The 17,969-nt window shown below is 39.7% G+C and overlaps 1 protein-coding gene across 1 annotated transcript; it reads right to left on the bottom strand.

The window, feature by feature from the left end:
- Nucleotides 1-52: 52 nt before the first annotated feature.
- GYG2 (glycogenin 2) lies at nucleotides 53-17,969 on the bottom strand. Its single transcript, XM_042867480.1, has 9 exons — nucleotides 17,941-17,969; nucleotides 11,658-11,799; nucleotides 9,476-9,650; nucleotides 8,047-8,209; nucleotides 7,389-7,515; nucleotides 6,240-6,462; nucleotides 4,962-5,102; nucleotides 3,219-3,329; nucleotides 53-1,574 (listed from the first exon to the last, which is right to left on the bottom strand). Exons 1-9 carry the CDS (start codon nucleotides 17,945-17,947, stop codon nucleotides 1,413-1,415), a joined length of 1,251 nt encoding a protein of 416 aa, XP_042723414.1. The 5' UTR covers nucleotides 17,948-17,969; the 3' UTR covers nucleotides 53-1,412.

Genomic DNA, 17,969 nt, shown 5'->3' with positions numbered 1-17,969 from the left:
CCAGGCTGGATGTGGCTCTGGGCAGCCTGGTCTGGTGTTTAGCGACCCTGCACATAGCAGGGGGGCTGAAACTGGGTGATCATTGCAGTCCTTTTCAACCCAGGCCATTCTGTGATTCTGTGATGCTTAACATTACACGACTGGCTGTTGAACAGAATTCCCAAGTTATTTCATTTGATTATCTGTACCAAAATTGGTGACAAATCAAGGCCGGAATACACTTCAGATCCTAGATCAGCACTGCAGAATTCTCATTTGAAGACTTAGCAGCATTATGCATAACTGTATCAAATCTGTTACCACATTAGCATGTCTATCAAGCTTCTTTCTTTCAAAGTGTTTCTTTCTTGTTTGTCAAAAAAAACCTGCCAAGACCACTCATATTTGAAGACTCAAAATTCATAAAGCAATCCTTCTAAGTACACTTAATAAAAGGGAGTCTCATCAATAGATTTATCTGAAACTACACTCTGATTTTTTAGTTCCCACACACAGCTATTGTTTAAAAGATCTTCAAAGAGCCTGTTTACTAAAACAAGGACTAACTATGTCAGTTGCACTCAAACTGGAGCAACCATATTAAATGAGAAGAATGCCTTTGTCAACTGCAGTCAGAGTACTGTAAACAGTATAAAGCACCAGAAAAGTTTACACCATAGTGTCAGTCAGCATTTCTTTCTCTAACTATGCAACGCTGAATACGGAAGTAAAAACTAACATATATTTAAAAAAAAAAACAAACACGCACGAACGGCATCCTATAGCAACAATATAAAAGGTTAGTACGCATTTTCAGTCTGTCTTAAGACTACCTTAAGACATCTTTTCATCACACTGCTACTTGAGCAGTTTCCATATAAAACAGTAAGAGTATCCAGTAGCGACCTCGAAGTCCTGATTTACTCTTTACCTAATTATACTTAAATGAAAAGGTTTTGTCACAGACTTATATGAGGCCAGAATTTCATCTTCTTACTTTTCTCTCACATTGAAGTCTACACCATGGTTGCCCTTGGAATCATTAACTTGGTTTCAAGAAGAAAGTTTTAATTTAAGAAGTTTTTGCAGTCTCTCGTTAAGAGGTAAGAGTATGTAAAATAAACTCAACTTTCAATACACTTCACTTACAACTGTTCCTGTGCAGTACTTATGCAGAACAGTGGGGAGAAGTGATAAATATGAGAGTTTCATACTCAGAAAATATCATTCATTATATCTCAGAAGGCACTATGAGAGAACAATAAAGTTGAGGCACACGTAACCATTAAAAAAAAAAAAAAGAAACAACAAAACAAGAGTCTATCTCTGTTAGTCTTCCATCAGCTTTGGTGTCAAATGAACTATGAAGATATCCAAATATTCAAGGTTCTATTTACAGAAGAAACATGATAGTCATTACAGTTCACTTCATCTTAGAGTAAAAATGTGTCCAACTTCTTTTTGATATGTTCAAAAGCATCTTTTCCCATATAGTCCATACGCCCTTCTTCCCATTTTCTCCGTTCATCTTCTGGATTTGGTTCTTCACGTTTGAGGTGAATAGAGAGCTCTGAAACAGAAGATGCAATCTCATTCTGTGGGAAGAACAGTAGGAAAGCAGTCACTTGATTGTTTTCACTTCAGTGCTGTGAAATTAAACCTTAAAAATCAAAATTTCTGCTTTATAAAGTGCCAGTTAAAAGAAGCAAGCAAGCAAAAGCAAAAACAAAAACAAACAAACCATCTATCTCATTTTCCCAATTCTTCTATGCTTCTAACTAATTGCTTTAGCATCTTTGAACATATGAAGTATTTATTTTACCTCTCTGAAGTCAAAGCCTGGCACTCAGCAACAATACAATGAGAATTGAGCATTGTCTTCAACAGACTTCCATTGGAGCGTAAGTTCCCGTATTTTTTGATCATGTATTTTATTTGAACTCCAGTGAGGTTGTACTATTTATCACATGAGCCACATTAGCTCAAGTAAATTAATTAATTCTAAGACTGACATTATTTGTTAGAATGGTAACTAATAAATGTTGAATGACACTCCAAAATTCTGTACCCTGGTTCAAGATGAAGCGCACAAAGATAGGTGCACAAATGCATAACATATTAGTAATTATTTCAACCAAATAAAAAGGAAAACTATGTCCAGAACTGATCAGTTATTAGGCTTAAACCGCCTAAATGCCCAGCAATGTCCATTATATGCAAGGCCTGTGCCAATTTGGGGAGCAGGCCTTGCATAAGGCTGGTACTCAAAGACTAAATAACGTATTTTGCTCTCTAAACATTATGCTAAGATTTTAGACAATCACATCCTTCCTATGTGGGAATCCCATCCTTGCTTGGGATCCAGTCTGTACATGACTTGAAAGATGGATAAACACTCTGAAGAGCATGTTTATACTCTATATATGCAAATGTGTGTGCATGTATCTATATACACATTATTAGTTCTTAGGGTATGTAAATACATAACTGCAAAAATGCAGTAAGATACCTTTTTTTTTTTTTTTTTTTTTCTTTTCAACCTGTAGCAAGGATTATCAACAGCCTTGGATGCTATTAACAGAACAGTAATCATCACATTTTCATAAATTAATTTTAGCTAGGGCCTAAACACCCCTGACCATAGAAGAGCTACCCTTTCACCTGTCAAGTTGTTTCTTAGCTTTTAAGACTTTCACCATAGCACTTCATATTTTCCTCAGTGGCAAAATATGTTGTGCACCTTAAAAGATTCAGTTCCCGGACACCCTGTGACCCCATTAATGCCAAGTTTGGCATTAAGTGGCTTTCATACTGCCCAAGTATGACATACTGCCCAAAAAAACACAGTGCATGATCACAAAGCACAGCCAAGCAGCTTAGGCTCCATGTCTGACTCACAATACATCATCTCCCCCCCCCCCAAAAAAGAAACAAAAAAACACCCACACACCATAAAATAAAACAAACAAAACAATCTGCTTGTTAAACATTGCTGTTACGTTATTGCACAGCTAAAATTAATAGCACACATTTTTATACATTTAAAACCTAGAAGTAAAATGAGCTGAATGGAACGTACGCCAGTATCAGAAGAGGTTAATAAATTAATTATGTTGCTCAAAGATTTAAGAATTTATTGGTATGCTGTATCAGTTAGTCACTATTTCCTAGAATGATGCTGGCAACAGCAACATGCATGCAATTAGCAATAGAAGTGTAATCCAGAAAGCTACATGTACCAGCTCGGAGGTTTCCTGAAATGTAGGATGAGAAGCAAGTTGCTTGGAAGGTCTGTCAGGTTCAGAGAGATGAATGCTGGAACCATGCTGTTGAGTTTCATATACAGGTTGCTAGAATACAACCAGTGAGTTTTTATTAGGAAAACTTTTTCCCTCTCCAGTTTCCTTATAATGAGAAAGCACACAAGACAAAATGACCTCAGTCTTGGGATTTGGGAAAGCAGAGGGCAGGAGTACAATGTGACCAAGGACAAAATTCATCTCACGTAGCTTTAGCTATCAAAATGGCACTGAATCTAAGCTCCTACTATAATCAGTCTAGGATAAGTATCTCCAGAGAGCAGCTCATCTCATCTTTAAAATAGTTGCAAGACTGTCTGGCATTCTTCAGGGATTACAGGAACAGCTTGGAAAACTAGCTCACAGTAGATGCCTACCATTCACAAGGCCAAAGGATTCAGGATTCTAGATTGCTCTGTAACTTGAGCTTTGTAAGTATAGAACAAGAACAGTACGTTGTGCTCTGTAACAAAATCAAAATGGGCTGCCCAAAAAATACCACCCCAAATATTTGCCTTTGCTAGATGTCAAAATAAACAAGTAGACAGCCCCCATTCTGAAGTCTTTTCAGTCAAAAGCAAAACAGTCTACACAAGACTACTGAAGCTATGCAACAGTCAGATGATGGTGTTCCTCAGAACAGAATCTTTCTATTCATTTCAAATTAATACAATCTTCTGATAAACCAATCCTGCTTTACTTTTTTAATTACAGTGCAGTATGTTTAAATGTGCATGAGAGTATTTTAAATGAACATGTATTTTTTTTTTTACCCCAAGTAGCATCTTAAAAACGTTTCCTTATTTGACTTGAGTACTTCCAACAGACAGATGCATCAGGCACACAAGATTAAAATTATTAGCAAATGATATTTGAACTGTAAGGCTGGAATGTTTATAGTTTTCCTTCAGCCTCTTTTCACTCAGGCTGGAAAAGAAGGTAGCAGAGCATACAGTTCTATGGAGTAACTACAATCTGAAGTGCAGAAACGCTGAATATAATAAAACATTTATCTTTCTAGAGAATGGCCCACAAATCAAAGCAGCAGATGACGTTATGCCACTGATTTTTATTTTTTTTTTCCTCTCAGTTTTACCTTGCTATGTCGTGGCTCATCATACAAACAACTTACAGCTCAGAAATATTGTTCTGCTATCTCCAATTAAATTCCTGCACAAAATAAGGAGCATCATTGCAATAGAAATACCCAAATACATGAAGAGTGACAAAAGAACAAGAACCAGTGAAGTGATCATTAGGGATTTCCTTCTAAGATATTCCTTGCTGCCCAAATCAGAGAAATCTGGGGAACACTTTTCAGAGTCAATGCTTCTGAGGAAGGAAAAAAAAAAAGGGGGGGGGGGGGAATATTCTAGCTTTAGATATATTCATTTACAGGACTGTGAATATTCAAAAGATTAACTGGTTAATGGAACTTCTTTTTATTATGTTTTATTAAGTACCGACCCATTTTCAATATAGAGCTTCTTGGTAAGATTCAGTGCAAACTCAACCTCTGGATATGACCAGCAGACATGACTAAAACCTGAAGCAAATAAATGTTCCTCAGACTATTTCTGATGATAGCAAGAAAATTCTAACACAAAAAAAAAAAAAAAAAAAACTTATTTCAGTATATCATTTTACTTTGTTACTTAATATAGGAATAAACAGCATACTTACAGCGTTGAAACCGAGTTCCTCAGAGGAACATGGTGTAGGATCTGCTTCATATGCCTGCTCTGGAAATACAGGCATTTGCAGAGAATTGGCCACAGAAGGATCAACTTTTTTCAGTGTGATTTCAACTCCACTGAAAGTATGCTAGCAAAAACAAGAGCAACCCATCAATGAAATAAAATTCTGCAGGAAATCACTATCTGACTTAGAACAGATTCTTTTCCTTGTGTGGTTTTCAACTTTGAAGTTAATACATTTTAAAAAAAATTGTGGTCACAGATTCAGAGCATATTTCAATTTAGATTTATTAACTGAAGATTACACTGCCATCATCAGGGGGGTTAATCCAGCAGATATTTCTATCTTCATGCTACCCTAGCTGAAATATTTATTCACTGCCCAATTAAAAAAAATAATAAAATAACGGAGCACATTAAATACAAGATCAAAACCCACCCACTCATTCCTCTGCCTTCCAATCTCTCATCAGGTTTATAAACCAAATTCCTTTCCAGAGCTTTGATGGTAATTGTCCAACTAATTTTATGGGACTGTGCAATTTGTTCAATGTAGTTAATATTCAACAAACACTAAGAAAATATTTATATATGCATAAAAGTGACCTAAATTGTCTCATCTGATACCAAATTAAGAATTGCATCCTGCTTCTACTTACTAGTTTATAATGTAGGTTTCCAAGAAAGTGTTTGTCAACAGCTTTTTATTCTATTCATGAAAACCATACATTGTTGCACTTCCTTTGATGAAAAGAAGAGTAAAGAGTACAGTAAATGCTTGATGACATGCAACTCATATAATACCCTAAATGTAATTAAACAGTGACTTTTCAAATCCAATTTGTTACGATGCTTATAAAGTAAAAGATAACATAGGTCTGAAAATGTAAGTTTTACTCTAGTTCAAGGCCTAGTTTGAGGTATAAACCATGTTAGCTTCAGAAAGTCAGAAGTCTGTTTCACAGTCAGATGATTACCTTTTCTGCCTACCTTGCACTGTATTTTGTGTTTAATTTGCAGAATGTATGTATGTATACTTCCATATAAACTCCTCATCAGTTAAGAAAGGGAGTGGAAAAAATTAGTAAAGCTGCAAGTGCCAGACATCTTTCTTAAACTGTTAGTTTAGCAGAGATGGCTTTTAGAGGAACCTGTTACCAATTGACACGCATGTTTTCCCACATAATTATTTCCTCTGGCAAACACGATTTTCAGAACTTTTGCTGTGATTCCAGTATATGCCCACAAACTTCTTGATAGTTACCTTCCATTCCTCAGATTCTGATTCTTCCATCTTCTGAAACTTTTCTAACAACGGCAATATACTGGCACTGTATATGTTCCACCAGAGGGCAAGAAATGACAGCTGATGGAAAGATCCAGAGGTGGTGCCATCTTGCATAACTCTCTTTGTTTGAAGGTTGTATTTGTAGTTCCAGGGCTTTGTTGCTCCCAAGAAGTGAACAACTTTGGTATCTCTACCAAAACTGTAGGAATTAAACATACAAAACCACACATTAAAGATGATTTTTTAGCTAAAGTAATACGCTTACTCTCACTGGTGTGGTGAGAGTACTTTGCAACAAAAATACATTTAATCTAAAATATAGTATCTCATGTGGTACGCAGTAAAAGAAAAGGCTAACATTGCCATTACTTCTAGCTACCAATTCTAGTGGAAAAGTTCCTGAAGGAAACTGAAAGGCTCATGTTGTCCTGATTCCAGTCTTCTCGCACGCTTTGCTCACAACTGAATGAAAACCACTTCAAACACCAAATCAACAGAATTGGTTAGTACTGATGCCATTTTGAAAATGACTAAAAAGTACATCCCCCTCAGCTCACCCCCCACTGCATGTTTTGTGCAACTGTAAAAGTAATTCATGGCACACACTAAATCTCAAAAACCACTCACTTTTTGCCAGAAAAGTTTCTCTAACCAAACTAACTGATGTAATATAATTACCAGCACAAATTTTGTTCCAAGGAAGAACATAATAAAAGGTTCTCTGAATAAACAGAGTGAAAAACCCCAACAATTTCCCACAGAACTGAGTGGGAAGGAAAAAAAAAAAAGGGGGGGGGGGGGGCCGAAAAAACTTTCCAAGTAAAGCTGTTAGAACCTGATGTTAAAGTAATCTTCATTCCTTCAAATTAGAGAAAAGTTTCTCTGAAGCAGAATATGAGACATAGTAGCTCACTTTGGGACTTTCTATCTGTCCAGATGCAATAAATTTTCATATTGTTTTTAAGTTTTTAAACCCGTGATTTTTATACAATATACTATTTTCTACTACTGAGATTCAGATCAATGGAATATGCCATAATTATTCACTCTCTCTCTTTTATAGTAGATGATTTATTATTAGCAAGCTACAAAGATTTACAATCAGTCAAAAGCGTCACTACTTACTGATGGAAAGCAGGAACGTAGGTGTATACTGCACTACTGCTTAAGTTGTAGATGAATGGTAAGTGTTTGCCAATATCTGCTGTTGCCCAGTTGCTGAAGAAGCTATTCAACAAGCCTTGATCACCCCCTACAGAATATATAAAATAGTATTACCATAATGTATAATTATATTTGAATTTATGTCAAAATGTCATGTGCAAGGATGCAAATTATACTGGGGCATTCATGGGAGTGCAACTTGGACTTGACAGTATGGCCGGATGAGCAGGTGCAAGTAATACCTGATCCACTTCAATGCAATTTCAATTTAAGTGGAGTCCTACTATAACTTATGAAGAAAGAAGTAAGAAGGGATTTTTGTCTCCCTCAGAGCAGATCAGCTGTATTTCTTTATCCTAAAAGACAGCAAAATTAAAACTTACTGAGCAAGACTCAGACTCTCTTCGTTGTACTTTTCTGGGAAGTGCAGCCTGCAATAATTCAGTGAGTCTTAAATACTGTGTAAGACGAAAAGATCTGCACAATAAATTTTTGTAGGGGCTCAATTACTTAAAGCCCAGAGAACTCCTGCCTTCCTCTGTTCTGTCAGACTGCATGGAAGTTATGGAGAAAATGGCTCAAAGAAACTGAATCTAGTTTCTTGCATTTCATCTCTTACCATCAAAGCTGCCATGTTCAGCAGCAAACTGGAGCAGCAAGTTGTAAGTTTTTAAAGAAGGTCGGAAGACAAATACACCACTATTAAAGCAGTCAGGCCAGCCAGAATCAGGAGCTGCTGAAAATTCTTCTCGATCAAACAATTCATCAACATTGCAAAGCACCTTGGAGAATGTAGGAGAAAAGGTGAATTGTTACAAAAGGTGTTTTTCTGGAACATGAGTAGCTACATCATTACTACCAAATTCAATTCTTAGTTTGACCAAGCGCATAGCTTGCAGAACATGAAAGCAGGCAAACATGCCAAGGTTCAAAACTTTTTTTAATGTAATTAAGTAACTTTAACTGTGGTTCTCCTTGACTTCTCTGACAGAAGTGCAAATCCCATGAAATTATTTCATGAGTGTCAGAGATCTTTCAAAAGGTCAAAAGGTTCCTTTAAATATCCTATCGTGAAAGTTTCCTTATTTCTAAGCTCACTTTCTCAAAGTCCATTATTCTCAGTATCCACAACAAAGCCAAGAATCCAAGTAATTCGATTTAGCAGCAGACTGGCTAAAGACTAAAACAGAACAACTGTCTCTTGTTACTGTTTTTCTAAAGTAAGTTAAGCTCAGAGTCTTGCTTTGGGTTGGTTTTAGAGCTTCACAACGAAACAGGAAAAATCAATCAGATTGAGCCAGATCACTTATAAAATCAGTGGAAAGATGACTGTGCAGCCACTAGAAGTCTGTACCCCACTCATAATGACTGTAAATGGAGACGCTAAAAAATAGGAGGGTAAATTTTCTTAGGAGAAAGATCATCTCATTGACTTAAAGAAAACAAAAAAAAACAGGACAAACAAACAAACAAACACCACAACCAAATACTTGCCTTTTTCAATTTTAAATCATAAACTCTTCCCCTTGCTCTCTGAGAGGAATGATTTGGTTTCTAATACAAATATAATCCTATTAAATCAAAATGCATCCCACTCTCTCAGAATGAAACTCTTAACTGCTGCAGAGGAAGGTTGACATGACTGTCCTTGTCAAAATTACAGCTTGTTTTTTTTTTAATCTCCATACATCAGATAATGTTTTGTCTTCCTCTCCTTTTTATAACTTGCCAGCCTTCCTGACCAGAGTAATTCCAAGCAGAATTTGACAGAGAACTATTTTAAACATCTGTCAGAAGCCAATTTGCATACAATGTGTTCATGATATCTTTCGAGGACAGTCTGGAAGCTACTCTCGAAACAGGATCCACTTCTCTGCAGGCAGCCAAGCTGTCAGTCAAAATATCCAGCTGGAGCCTCTGCAGCCTTATGACCCCCAGCAAATACAGTCACTTGCTAGGCCACTGGGCTGCCGGATGAGGAAGCACACACTCAGAGCACGTCTAAGACAGACGCAAACCACACCACAGCTCCCGGGAGCTCTACTCACCAAGGTATCTGCATCCATGAAGACACATTTGCTATAATGAGTAAGAGTCCAGCAGTGAAGTTTAGTGAAGGTTACACCCAGTTCTGGCCTCTGCAACAGAGCCAAACGGACCGAGTCAGCACTGTCAAGTGCATCCACCTCAGTGACTTCATCAAACACGCTGCGCAGGACAGACCTACCAGAGCAAACAGTGGAGAGAAAGAAGGGAACTTATTGAGGTTCACCACCTTTTTCATAAAAACACTGACACAGCTTTTATTGTGACAGTAACAAAGGTTAGACTGATGCTTAGAATAACACCGGGCTGTAAGCCACTGCTTCTTTCAGTAAGGGGCCAACCCATCTCAAAACCTAAAGGTACTGTACAGAGGAGAAATCAACCCACACCTTAATTACTTAGTCTCCTATAGAAACACTGACAGAAATTAAAGGAGCTTTCATTTCTTCACAATTGTGACAGCACCATACCATACATACCGTACCATCTCTACATCGTACAGGACGTGGCAGGTACTGTCTCTTTGCACCTGTTGTGCCAGAGCAAAAACAGCCTTTAAAACAGACGGCACATACTTGCACAGAGAAAAGAAGTCTTCTTAGAATCACAGAATGGCCAGGGTTGGAAGGGACCTCAAGGATCATGAATCTCCAACCCCCCTGCCACATGCAGGGCCACAAACGTCCCCATTTAATACTAGACCAGGCTGCCCAGGGCCCCATCCAACCTGGCCTTAAACACCTCCAGGGACAGGGCATCCACAACCTCTCTGGGCAGCCTGTTCCAGCACCTCACCACTCTCTCTGTAAAGAACTTCCCCCTGACACCCAACCTAAATCTTCCCTCCCTCAACTTAAAACCATTTCCCCTTGTCCTGCTGTTATCTACCCTTTGAAAGAGTTGATTCCCCTCCTGTTTGTAGGCTCCCTTTAGGTATTGAAATGCTGCAATGAGGTCACCCCACAACCTTCTATTCTCCAGGCTGAACAAGCCCAGCTCCCTCAGCCTGTCTTCACAGGGGAGGTGCTCCAGTCTCTTGAAGTCTAATTTGAGATTATTTGTAGTAGTGAGCATCTCTTCCACACAAATTTAATAGAGGATATCAAAGGAGATAATATTCCCACAAGGTACAAGAAGGAAAAGCTTTTAAACACAGTTTATTTATATTACACTATCAACTACAAACTCCTAGCTGTCACTCAAGCACAGAAGAAGAAAAGCCTGTGCTTATTATCTAGATTTCAAAGTCACTACATTTTGCTTGACTGATATATGAGGGGCAGAAGTTAACTGTGAAAGTATTAAATATAGATACAGAAGGTTAGTTCAGAGACAAACGTTTTCAAGTGCTAACCTTGCCTAAAAAAAAAAAAAAAAAAAAAATTTTTTTCCCCCCCAAAAAAAAGAAAAAGGGGAAAAAAAAAAAAAAAAAAAAAAAAAAAAAGACCTCTCTTAGGAAAACTACAACATTTTTAAAAAACCTATAATTTTAAAAAAAAAAAAAAAAAAGAAAGGAAAATATGTTTCTTGAGACAGATGTCTTGTTAACAATTTTGCACAGCATATAGAAGCTGGGAGCTTGCACACTTCCTAATCCACAGCAGAACTAAGAACACAAGCAATTATGGTATGTCATCTTCTTTTTAATTAAAAAAGCTCAGTTCTCCAAATATCAGGGCTAAAGTTCAACTGATTTAATTGAGATTTCTGTACACACAATTCTGCCATGCTTGTAGAATTACAATGATTTTTAAAAAGAGGGAGAAGGGTATGTCTCATCATCATGCGGAAGACATCTGAAGTTGAGCCACTGATGTCTTGGAGAGTTCTAATGTCGTGGCTGGTAGATATCTTGCTCTTTCTAAATGAGAAGCAATTAGAGAAGGAAAAAGAAAAAAAGAAAGCAAGACAGTAAAACTCTAGTTTTTTATAAATTTTCAGTTGGTGTTCCCAATTATGGGCTCAAGTATCAGCTTCCATCCACAAGCTCTACTTTTGCAAGTAAACACTTATTAGGCACACAGCCTTACCCTGGATGTGATATGGGACTCCCCTCAGAAACCATTAGCCATTTGGGAATTTCTACTCATAATGCTGTGAAATCCTAAGGAAACCCATTTAAATCTTTTATGTTATTGTTTATTTTCCCACATTGTGAGCCTTCAAAAGCACACAAATTCTTACCTCATTCCACTGGAGACCTCTGGTGTGATCAGTACTGCTAGTTTTCTAGATGTTGTATGGTTCCTCAATGACTGTCCAAGAACCAGAGCTCCTTGGCAATACACATCATCAGTAGCAAGAGTCACAAAGGCCTGATCCGTTACTGTGAATAAAAATTTAGAAGAGTCACTTTACAGATTTAATGTAAGCTCTTTTGGCAGGTTCCTACAATCTCCCTCCTCCAGCTAGCCATTAGGCTACAGCTTATAACAACCTGCAGCTCCTGCGATAAGCCTCTCTTTTCCAAACTCCCCCAAAGGACAAAACTGAATAGAAAAATCCAGTAAATATGATTGCAGAATCTATGCCTCTGGATGTTATTATTTTGTGTCATTCGCATAATATCATGAAGTTTTCAGAGTAGCTTTAAACAAGTAACTCCCTAAGTCACATCTGCCTAAACTTACTGGCAATTTGAAAGAGCTGATCTATACGTATTTAGACTGTACATTTATTTCACATAATATGTAACACAACTGATTATTTTTTCCTTTCTGTTTATACAGTGCCAAAAGCTAAGGGAAAAAAACACAGGATGTAAAGTAGTAAGCAGAAATACCCTTCTTTCCATGACCTCACTGAATAAACATTTAGGAACATTTTTGCTTTATCCAATTTGTAATGGAGTACCTGGCTGAACAACTGGTATCTACCAACATGCATGGAGAAAGTGATGTTAGGGTTGGCATCCCTTACCAAAAGCTAAGGATCCTTAGCTTAAGTAACTTAAAAAAAGTTCTTCAGAATCAGTAAACATTTGGAAGAAAAGAGTCACTCTAAATAAAGAAGGAAAACTACACTGTAGCACGACATCAGATACAGTGTGTTCTGTAGGGATACCAGGCATCTGGCAGTACCACTACCTTCTGCTCTTCAGTTCTGTCCTCCAACAGAGCAACCCTTACTGTATTTCTGGGGTGAGCTACTCAACTCACAACTCAAACATTGTGAGGTGAACGGCATCTCTCAGAGATGAAGGAATAGCTCAGCTGCAAAATTAACCAGAACTAAGCAATGGGGTCACACAGGATGAGGGGAATTCCAGTGAGCTCAACAGAGCTTCCGTGTTTGTGTTGAGCTACTTTTAGAAAACCACCACCACTTCAAGGGACACACAGTGATACTAAATTCATTATTATATAACAACACCAAAACACCATGTCACTCAGTTTCCAGGCTCTGTGAGAGACGCTGTGAAAGAATCTCACAGAACCAGTGGCAGAGAGCCCAATGAATGACCTCATGACTGCCTCAGAAACAGGCTGCCAAAATGAGCGAGTTGAAACCTCTAACATAATATAGCATAACATTAAGGTATGCAATGAAGTATGCTTGGTGCCTGTGATAAACCCTTGGATATTAAGCATTTCCATTTTCCATATCATCCATATCCAGAAGGAAACACAGACCTGCTGGCATGCTGACCTCTCCCTCTGCTTCTTTTCTGCCACTCACTCATCTCCAGCCAGACCCTGAACTCGGTACTACAGTTTTATACTACCACATGTCCCTGTGACTCGGGACAATCTCAGTAACACAGAATCATAGGGGTCTGAAGAGACCTCTGGAGATTATCTAGTCCAACTCCTAGGTAAGCAGGTTATGAATAGCAGGTTGCAGAGGAAAGCGTCCAGGTGGGTCTTGAATACCTCCAGAGAAAGACTCCACAGCCTCTCAGGCAGCCTGTTCCACTGCTCTGTCACCCTCGCAGTAAAGGTCTTCCTTATGTTCACACAGAAATTCCTACGTTCCAGTTTGTGTTAATTGCCTGTTGTTCTGTTGCTGGGCACTGCTGAAAAGAGCCTGGTCCCATCCATTTGCCTCCTGCACTTTAGATATTTATAAGCATTCATAAGATCATCCCTCAGCCTTCTGTTCTCCAGACTGAACAGCCCCAGGTCTCTCAGCCTTTCCTCATAAGGGAGATGCCCCAGGCCCCTAATTATCTTTATAGCGCTCTGCCAGACTCTCAAGTTCCTGTCATTCTTGAACCAAGGAGCTCAGAACTGGACACAGAACTCCAGCTGTGGCAGAGTAGAGAGGGAGGATCAGCTCCCTCATCCAGCTGACCATTCTCTTTGTCTGAACACTCAACCATTCATCAAAACATAAAAAAGTTTGCAGATCTTTCAGCTAAACAAATTCCAATAACCGTTTTAATCACAATTCTGAGAAGATGCAAGTAAAGTAAAAAGGAGCCTTCGCTGTGGAAACATCTGCATCTCCCGTTAGCACAACAGCTCGAGCAAGTTGTGGAAGTTCAGAAAATGAACAGGAGGTGCTCACAGGGAGTGGTTTGTAAGGACAGTTGTTCACATTAGCTGTTCCTACTGCAGTTTTCCAAGAGATTAAACAAATACAAGCATGCATTAAAAATAAATACTGCTCCCACACACCCCCCAAAGAAGGGGGAAAAGCCACACACATACACAAATACATAAAACCCAAAGGTCACCCGAGCAATAAAATTATTCTCAAAAGGCACCGAGACTCAGCAAAGAAAGATGCTTTTGTGTTGGGCAACAAGCATCTCCAGCCAAAAATAAATAAATAAAATAAAAAGGTAATAAAACAACTACTGAGAGGAAGGCGGGGGGTAGGCTAGTACAGAAAGCAAACTGTGAAACCAGTAGGTGTTTAAATCTTCAGACACTATTTTAAATAACAACCATAAAACCGAGCACAAACTCCTTATTGCCTCTGCAAATTCTTTTCGCTACAGAAGCCAAATATTTGCATAAATAGCCCATCCAGAACTACACAAGCTACTCAAGGAACAGTTCAGCAGGTTGGCATGGCAAGTTACGCATGCTTTCCTGCTCAGTCCTTCTTGGAGCAAAGCTGTGGTCAGAACTACAAGGAAGCAGACAGCTTCTAAGAGCTCTGGCTAATACTTGCCAAGGAAAAGAAACCAATCGCCTCTTCTGAGAATCTGCTGTAGGACACATACTATGGTCCTCTTAATACAGGAAACCATTATAAAGTTAATTAAACAGGCAGTCAAACTACTGACTGAAACAAAGCGACATTAAAACATTACTGATGCAACAAGAAGCATATGCTCGCTGTTTTAAAATCATGCAGAAGTATCAGTTAAAATCAAAAGATTCTATCATTACGTCTCTTTTCATCTCATACCATGCTTTCAAAGGACAGAAGTGTTACTTGAATTTCCTTGTTTAGAATATTCCTCGAAACTGCCCCTGTAAAAATTGTATTTCTAAAAAGTCAAAACTACAGATCAGATTTTCATACCAAGCTGTGTAAGCAAACTCCTCACCTGAAATCTCCATTTAAATTAAATCAAGGGAAACGTTGCATAAAATTTAATGTACTGAGAGACTCACCACTGATTTCAAGTTGCAAAAGCAGCAATATTTGATCTATCAAGTTTGAAGGCCAGGGGTGTGGGTATTTAAAATTCATTGTGACTATACATATGCATATATATGTTTTTTTTCACTGCCAAGTGCAGCTTTGCTTTCAGCTCTTTGTGCTGGATTACACCAGGCTTTCTCACAGGAAATACCTAGTGTGAACAGCATTATGTTTTCAAGCAAATTGTTTTCAAGCTGTGGAGCCCTACGGCGACTCTGTGAATTACAAGAAAAGTCTGTGTACGATCAGAAGCACATTATAACTATGTTGTATGAATGTATCAGTCTGCTCACTTCTCTTGCCTAGATTACCACGCAGCAACCTGGAGATGCAAATTTAGAAATCGCTGTTGGCACTGCAATAGTTTCTCAGAACAGGTCAGACGTTCAAGCAAATTACTTTTCCCATCTTCTCTGTGCTGCTATCAAAGCTGCAGAGTGGCCTGTAAAAATCTATCACCAAAGTTATATGAACCGCAATAGGCTGGGTGATTTTGGGTGTTACAGCTTTTTAGTCGACAGCAACCAACCAACTTCTTACGCTACTTACTCACAGCAGTACTTCAGACAGAGCTGCCAGAGGCAATATTCTTAAACAGACCTGAAAACCAGTTCTAGGGCTGCATAAAAACCTTGGAATCCACACCAGCATGCAGATTGAGCAGTGCTCCCTTTGATGGTCAGGGTAAAAGGGAGACAGAGAATGATCAAACACCAATGAGATGTAGGAGTGACTCAGTAATAAGCACTAAATGAAACACATACACCTACCAGCTTCAAACCAAGTTTCATAATCCAATTGACACAGCTTTGTAAACATATTTCTGTCTCCTGATAGAGAAATGTTAGACGTGCTCTAGCAGTTGCTCCTAGAGTAACAACTTCAGTTTGCGAAGTTGCCCACTCTGCAACTGCAATAACTGCAATGGGAGCCAGAGACTCATATACTACAGCTTTCCTACAAAACTACTCTAAATAACACGATGCTATCTTAAGAAGGGTACATAAAATAGCTAAACATCCCCAATAGGCTGATTATGTTCCGAGTGTTCTGCCTGGCAAACTAACACTGGCTCAATGTTTTCCCACATTCCTCGCTGATACTATCTGCTGTTCTCATCTTACTTTCCCCTTCTGTTGCAGCTGCCATCTGTGTAGGGCAGGCACACTACAGCCTGGGCCAGGCCTTTTTTGTGAAGGTGCATTAGACTGCTGCAAAGTAAGTCACAGAATCACAGAACCATATGGAGTGGAAGGGGCTCCGAGAGATCAAGTCTAAGCACCTGCTAAAGCAGATTCCTTACAGTAGGCTGTATGGGAAAGTGTTCAGGTAGATCTCACATCTCTGCAGAGGAGATTCCACAAGCTCTCTGGGCAGCCTGTTCCAGGGTTCTGTCACCCTCACTGTAAATAAGTTTTCTTCATGTTTGTGGGAAACTTCCTATGTTCCAGTTTGTGCCCACTGCCCCTTGTTCTATTACTGCACGTGCCACTGAAGCCTGGCCCCATCCATTTGACTCTGATCTTATACTGATACAGGTATTTATACTTATTGGTGTTGATAGGAACACTCTTCAGCCAATCTCTTCTCCAGGCTGAAAAGCCCCATTGCTCATGCAGAAACTCCAGGCCCCTAATAATCTTTGCAACCCTCTGCCGGACTCTCTAGAAGTGCCCTGTCTTTCTTGAACTGAGCAGCCCAGAACTGGGCACAGTACTGCAGATGCAGTCTCACCAGGGCCAGGTAGAGGTGGAGAATCACCTCCCTCGACCTGCTGGTCATGTTCTTGTTGGTCACAAGTTTCCTGACCTCTGACTTAGCATTAATCACTAGAAGCATGTGGAACAGGACGCTCTGCTCCAGCGGCACCCAGGACTACAGAAGCAGTCAGGATGGATTTTGTTACAAGTAGCAGAACAAGTAACGATGAAAACAGCTACATAAGCCACTATCAGAAATTGTTACGCAGATTTTCAGCAAATAGGCAGTTCTCCCTATAGTAATCAAATGAGCTGGCAGTATTAATTCCCATGCTTCCCTGGTCTGGGTCCAAGAGAGGAAACATTTACACTGACAATGAGTTTTATGCTGGCACTGCCAACACCTCCACAGAGAATACAAATCAACATCTGACATCATGCAGTGTTTCTCATGGTCTAATGAAGTTCTGCCTGATCCAAACACAGGTTCTCTACCACCCATTACTAAAGCAGCACTGAATGTCACCAGGCAGGATTAGGACTCATGGGGACAGGCGACAGCGAGGACTTCTCTCTCATTTTGTGCAGACATTATTAAATATCATCCAGTTAGGAACAGTTACATCCTGCGTCAATACCCTGCAATCCTGTTACACAGGAGACACCAAGCAATCTCCGTGAAAAACCAAACACAACAATATTATGATACGCAGATGAGTGACATAAAAAGAGTAACACCCCGTTTTGAGGAAAAAAACATACTGAACTAGGAACACAGCAGTCGGCAGGACAAGGCAGAGGACTTCGTAGCTCGTGCCGTTAGATACCTTCAGTTTCCTCACTCCTCGCAAAACAACTTTTGAAACAACCTTGCAACAGAGTCCCCTTCTGTGTGCCCCTGCCCCTCGGGAAGCCCCAGGCGGGCCCAGCCCTGCCGAGCAGCACGCGGGCAGGCAGCAGGCGCCCACCCTTCGGGCCCTTTCCTCCCACCAGCCAGATGGCTCCAACCCTAATCCGGAGCCGCTAATCGCAGCGCGGCCTGCCGCTGGCAGCGCGCTCCGCCGTCGGGGCGAGCCGTACGAGGAGCCCGCCGAGCCCGGAGCGCCGTGCGGTGCAGCGGGGAGCCGGGGGCGAGCGGGCGCAGCGAGGGCTTCACCGGTACTCACCGGACATCGTGCGGCCGCGGAGCCACTGC

Source organism: Lagopus leucura, unplaced genomic scaffold (genome assembly GCF_019238085.1).
Source record: "Lagopus leucura isolate 7727_CA_CO unplaced genomic scaffold, USGS_WTPT01 Super-Scaffold_100001, whole genome shotgun sequence".
In the NCBI taxonomy this organism is placed as follows: Eukaryota; Metazoa; Chordata; class Aves; order Galliformes; family Phasianidae; genus Lagopus; species Lagopus leucura.
The sequence above is the reverse complement of the archived record's forward strand: the minus strand, read 5'-3'. Positions and strand labels throughout refer to the sequence as shown.

Bases quoted from the DNA above. Each gene is read 5' to 3' on its own strand.
- GYG2 (XM_042867480.1), bottom strand. The intron at 6,463-7,388 runs GTAAGTAGTGAC...TAATTCCTACAG, and splicing joins TACGTTCCTGCTTTCCATCA to TTTTGGTAGAGATACCAAAG. The intron at 1,575-3,218 runs GTACATGTAGCT...TTCTTCCCACAG, and splicing joins TTCAGGAAACCTCCGAGCTG to AATGAGATTGCATCTTCTGT.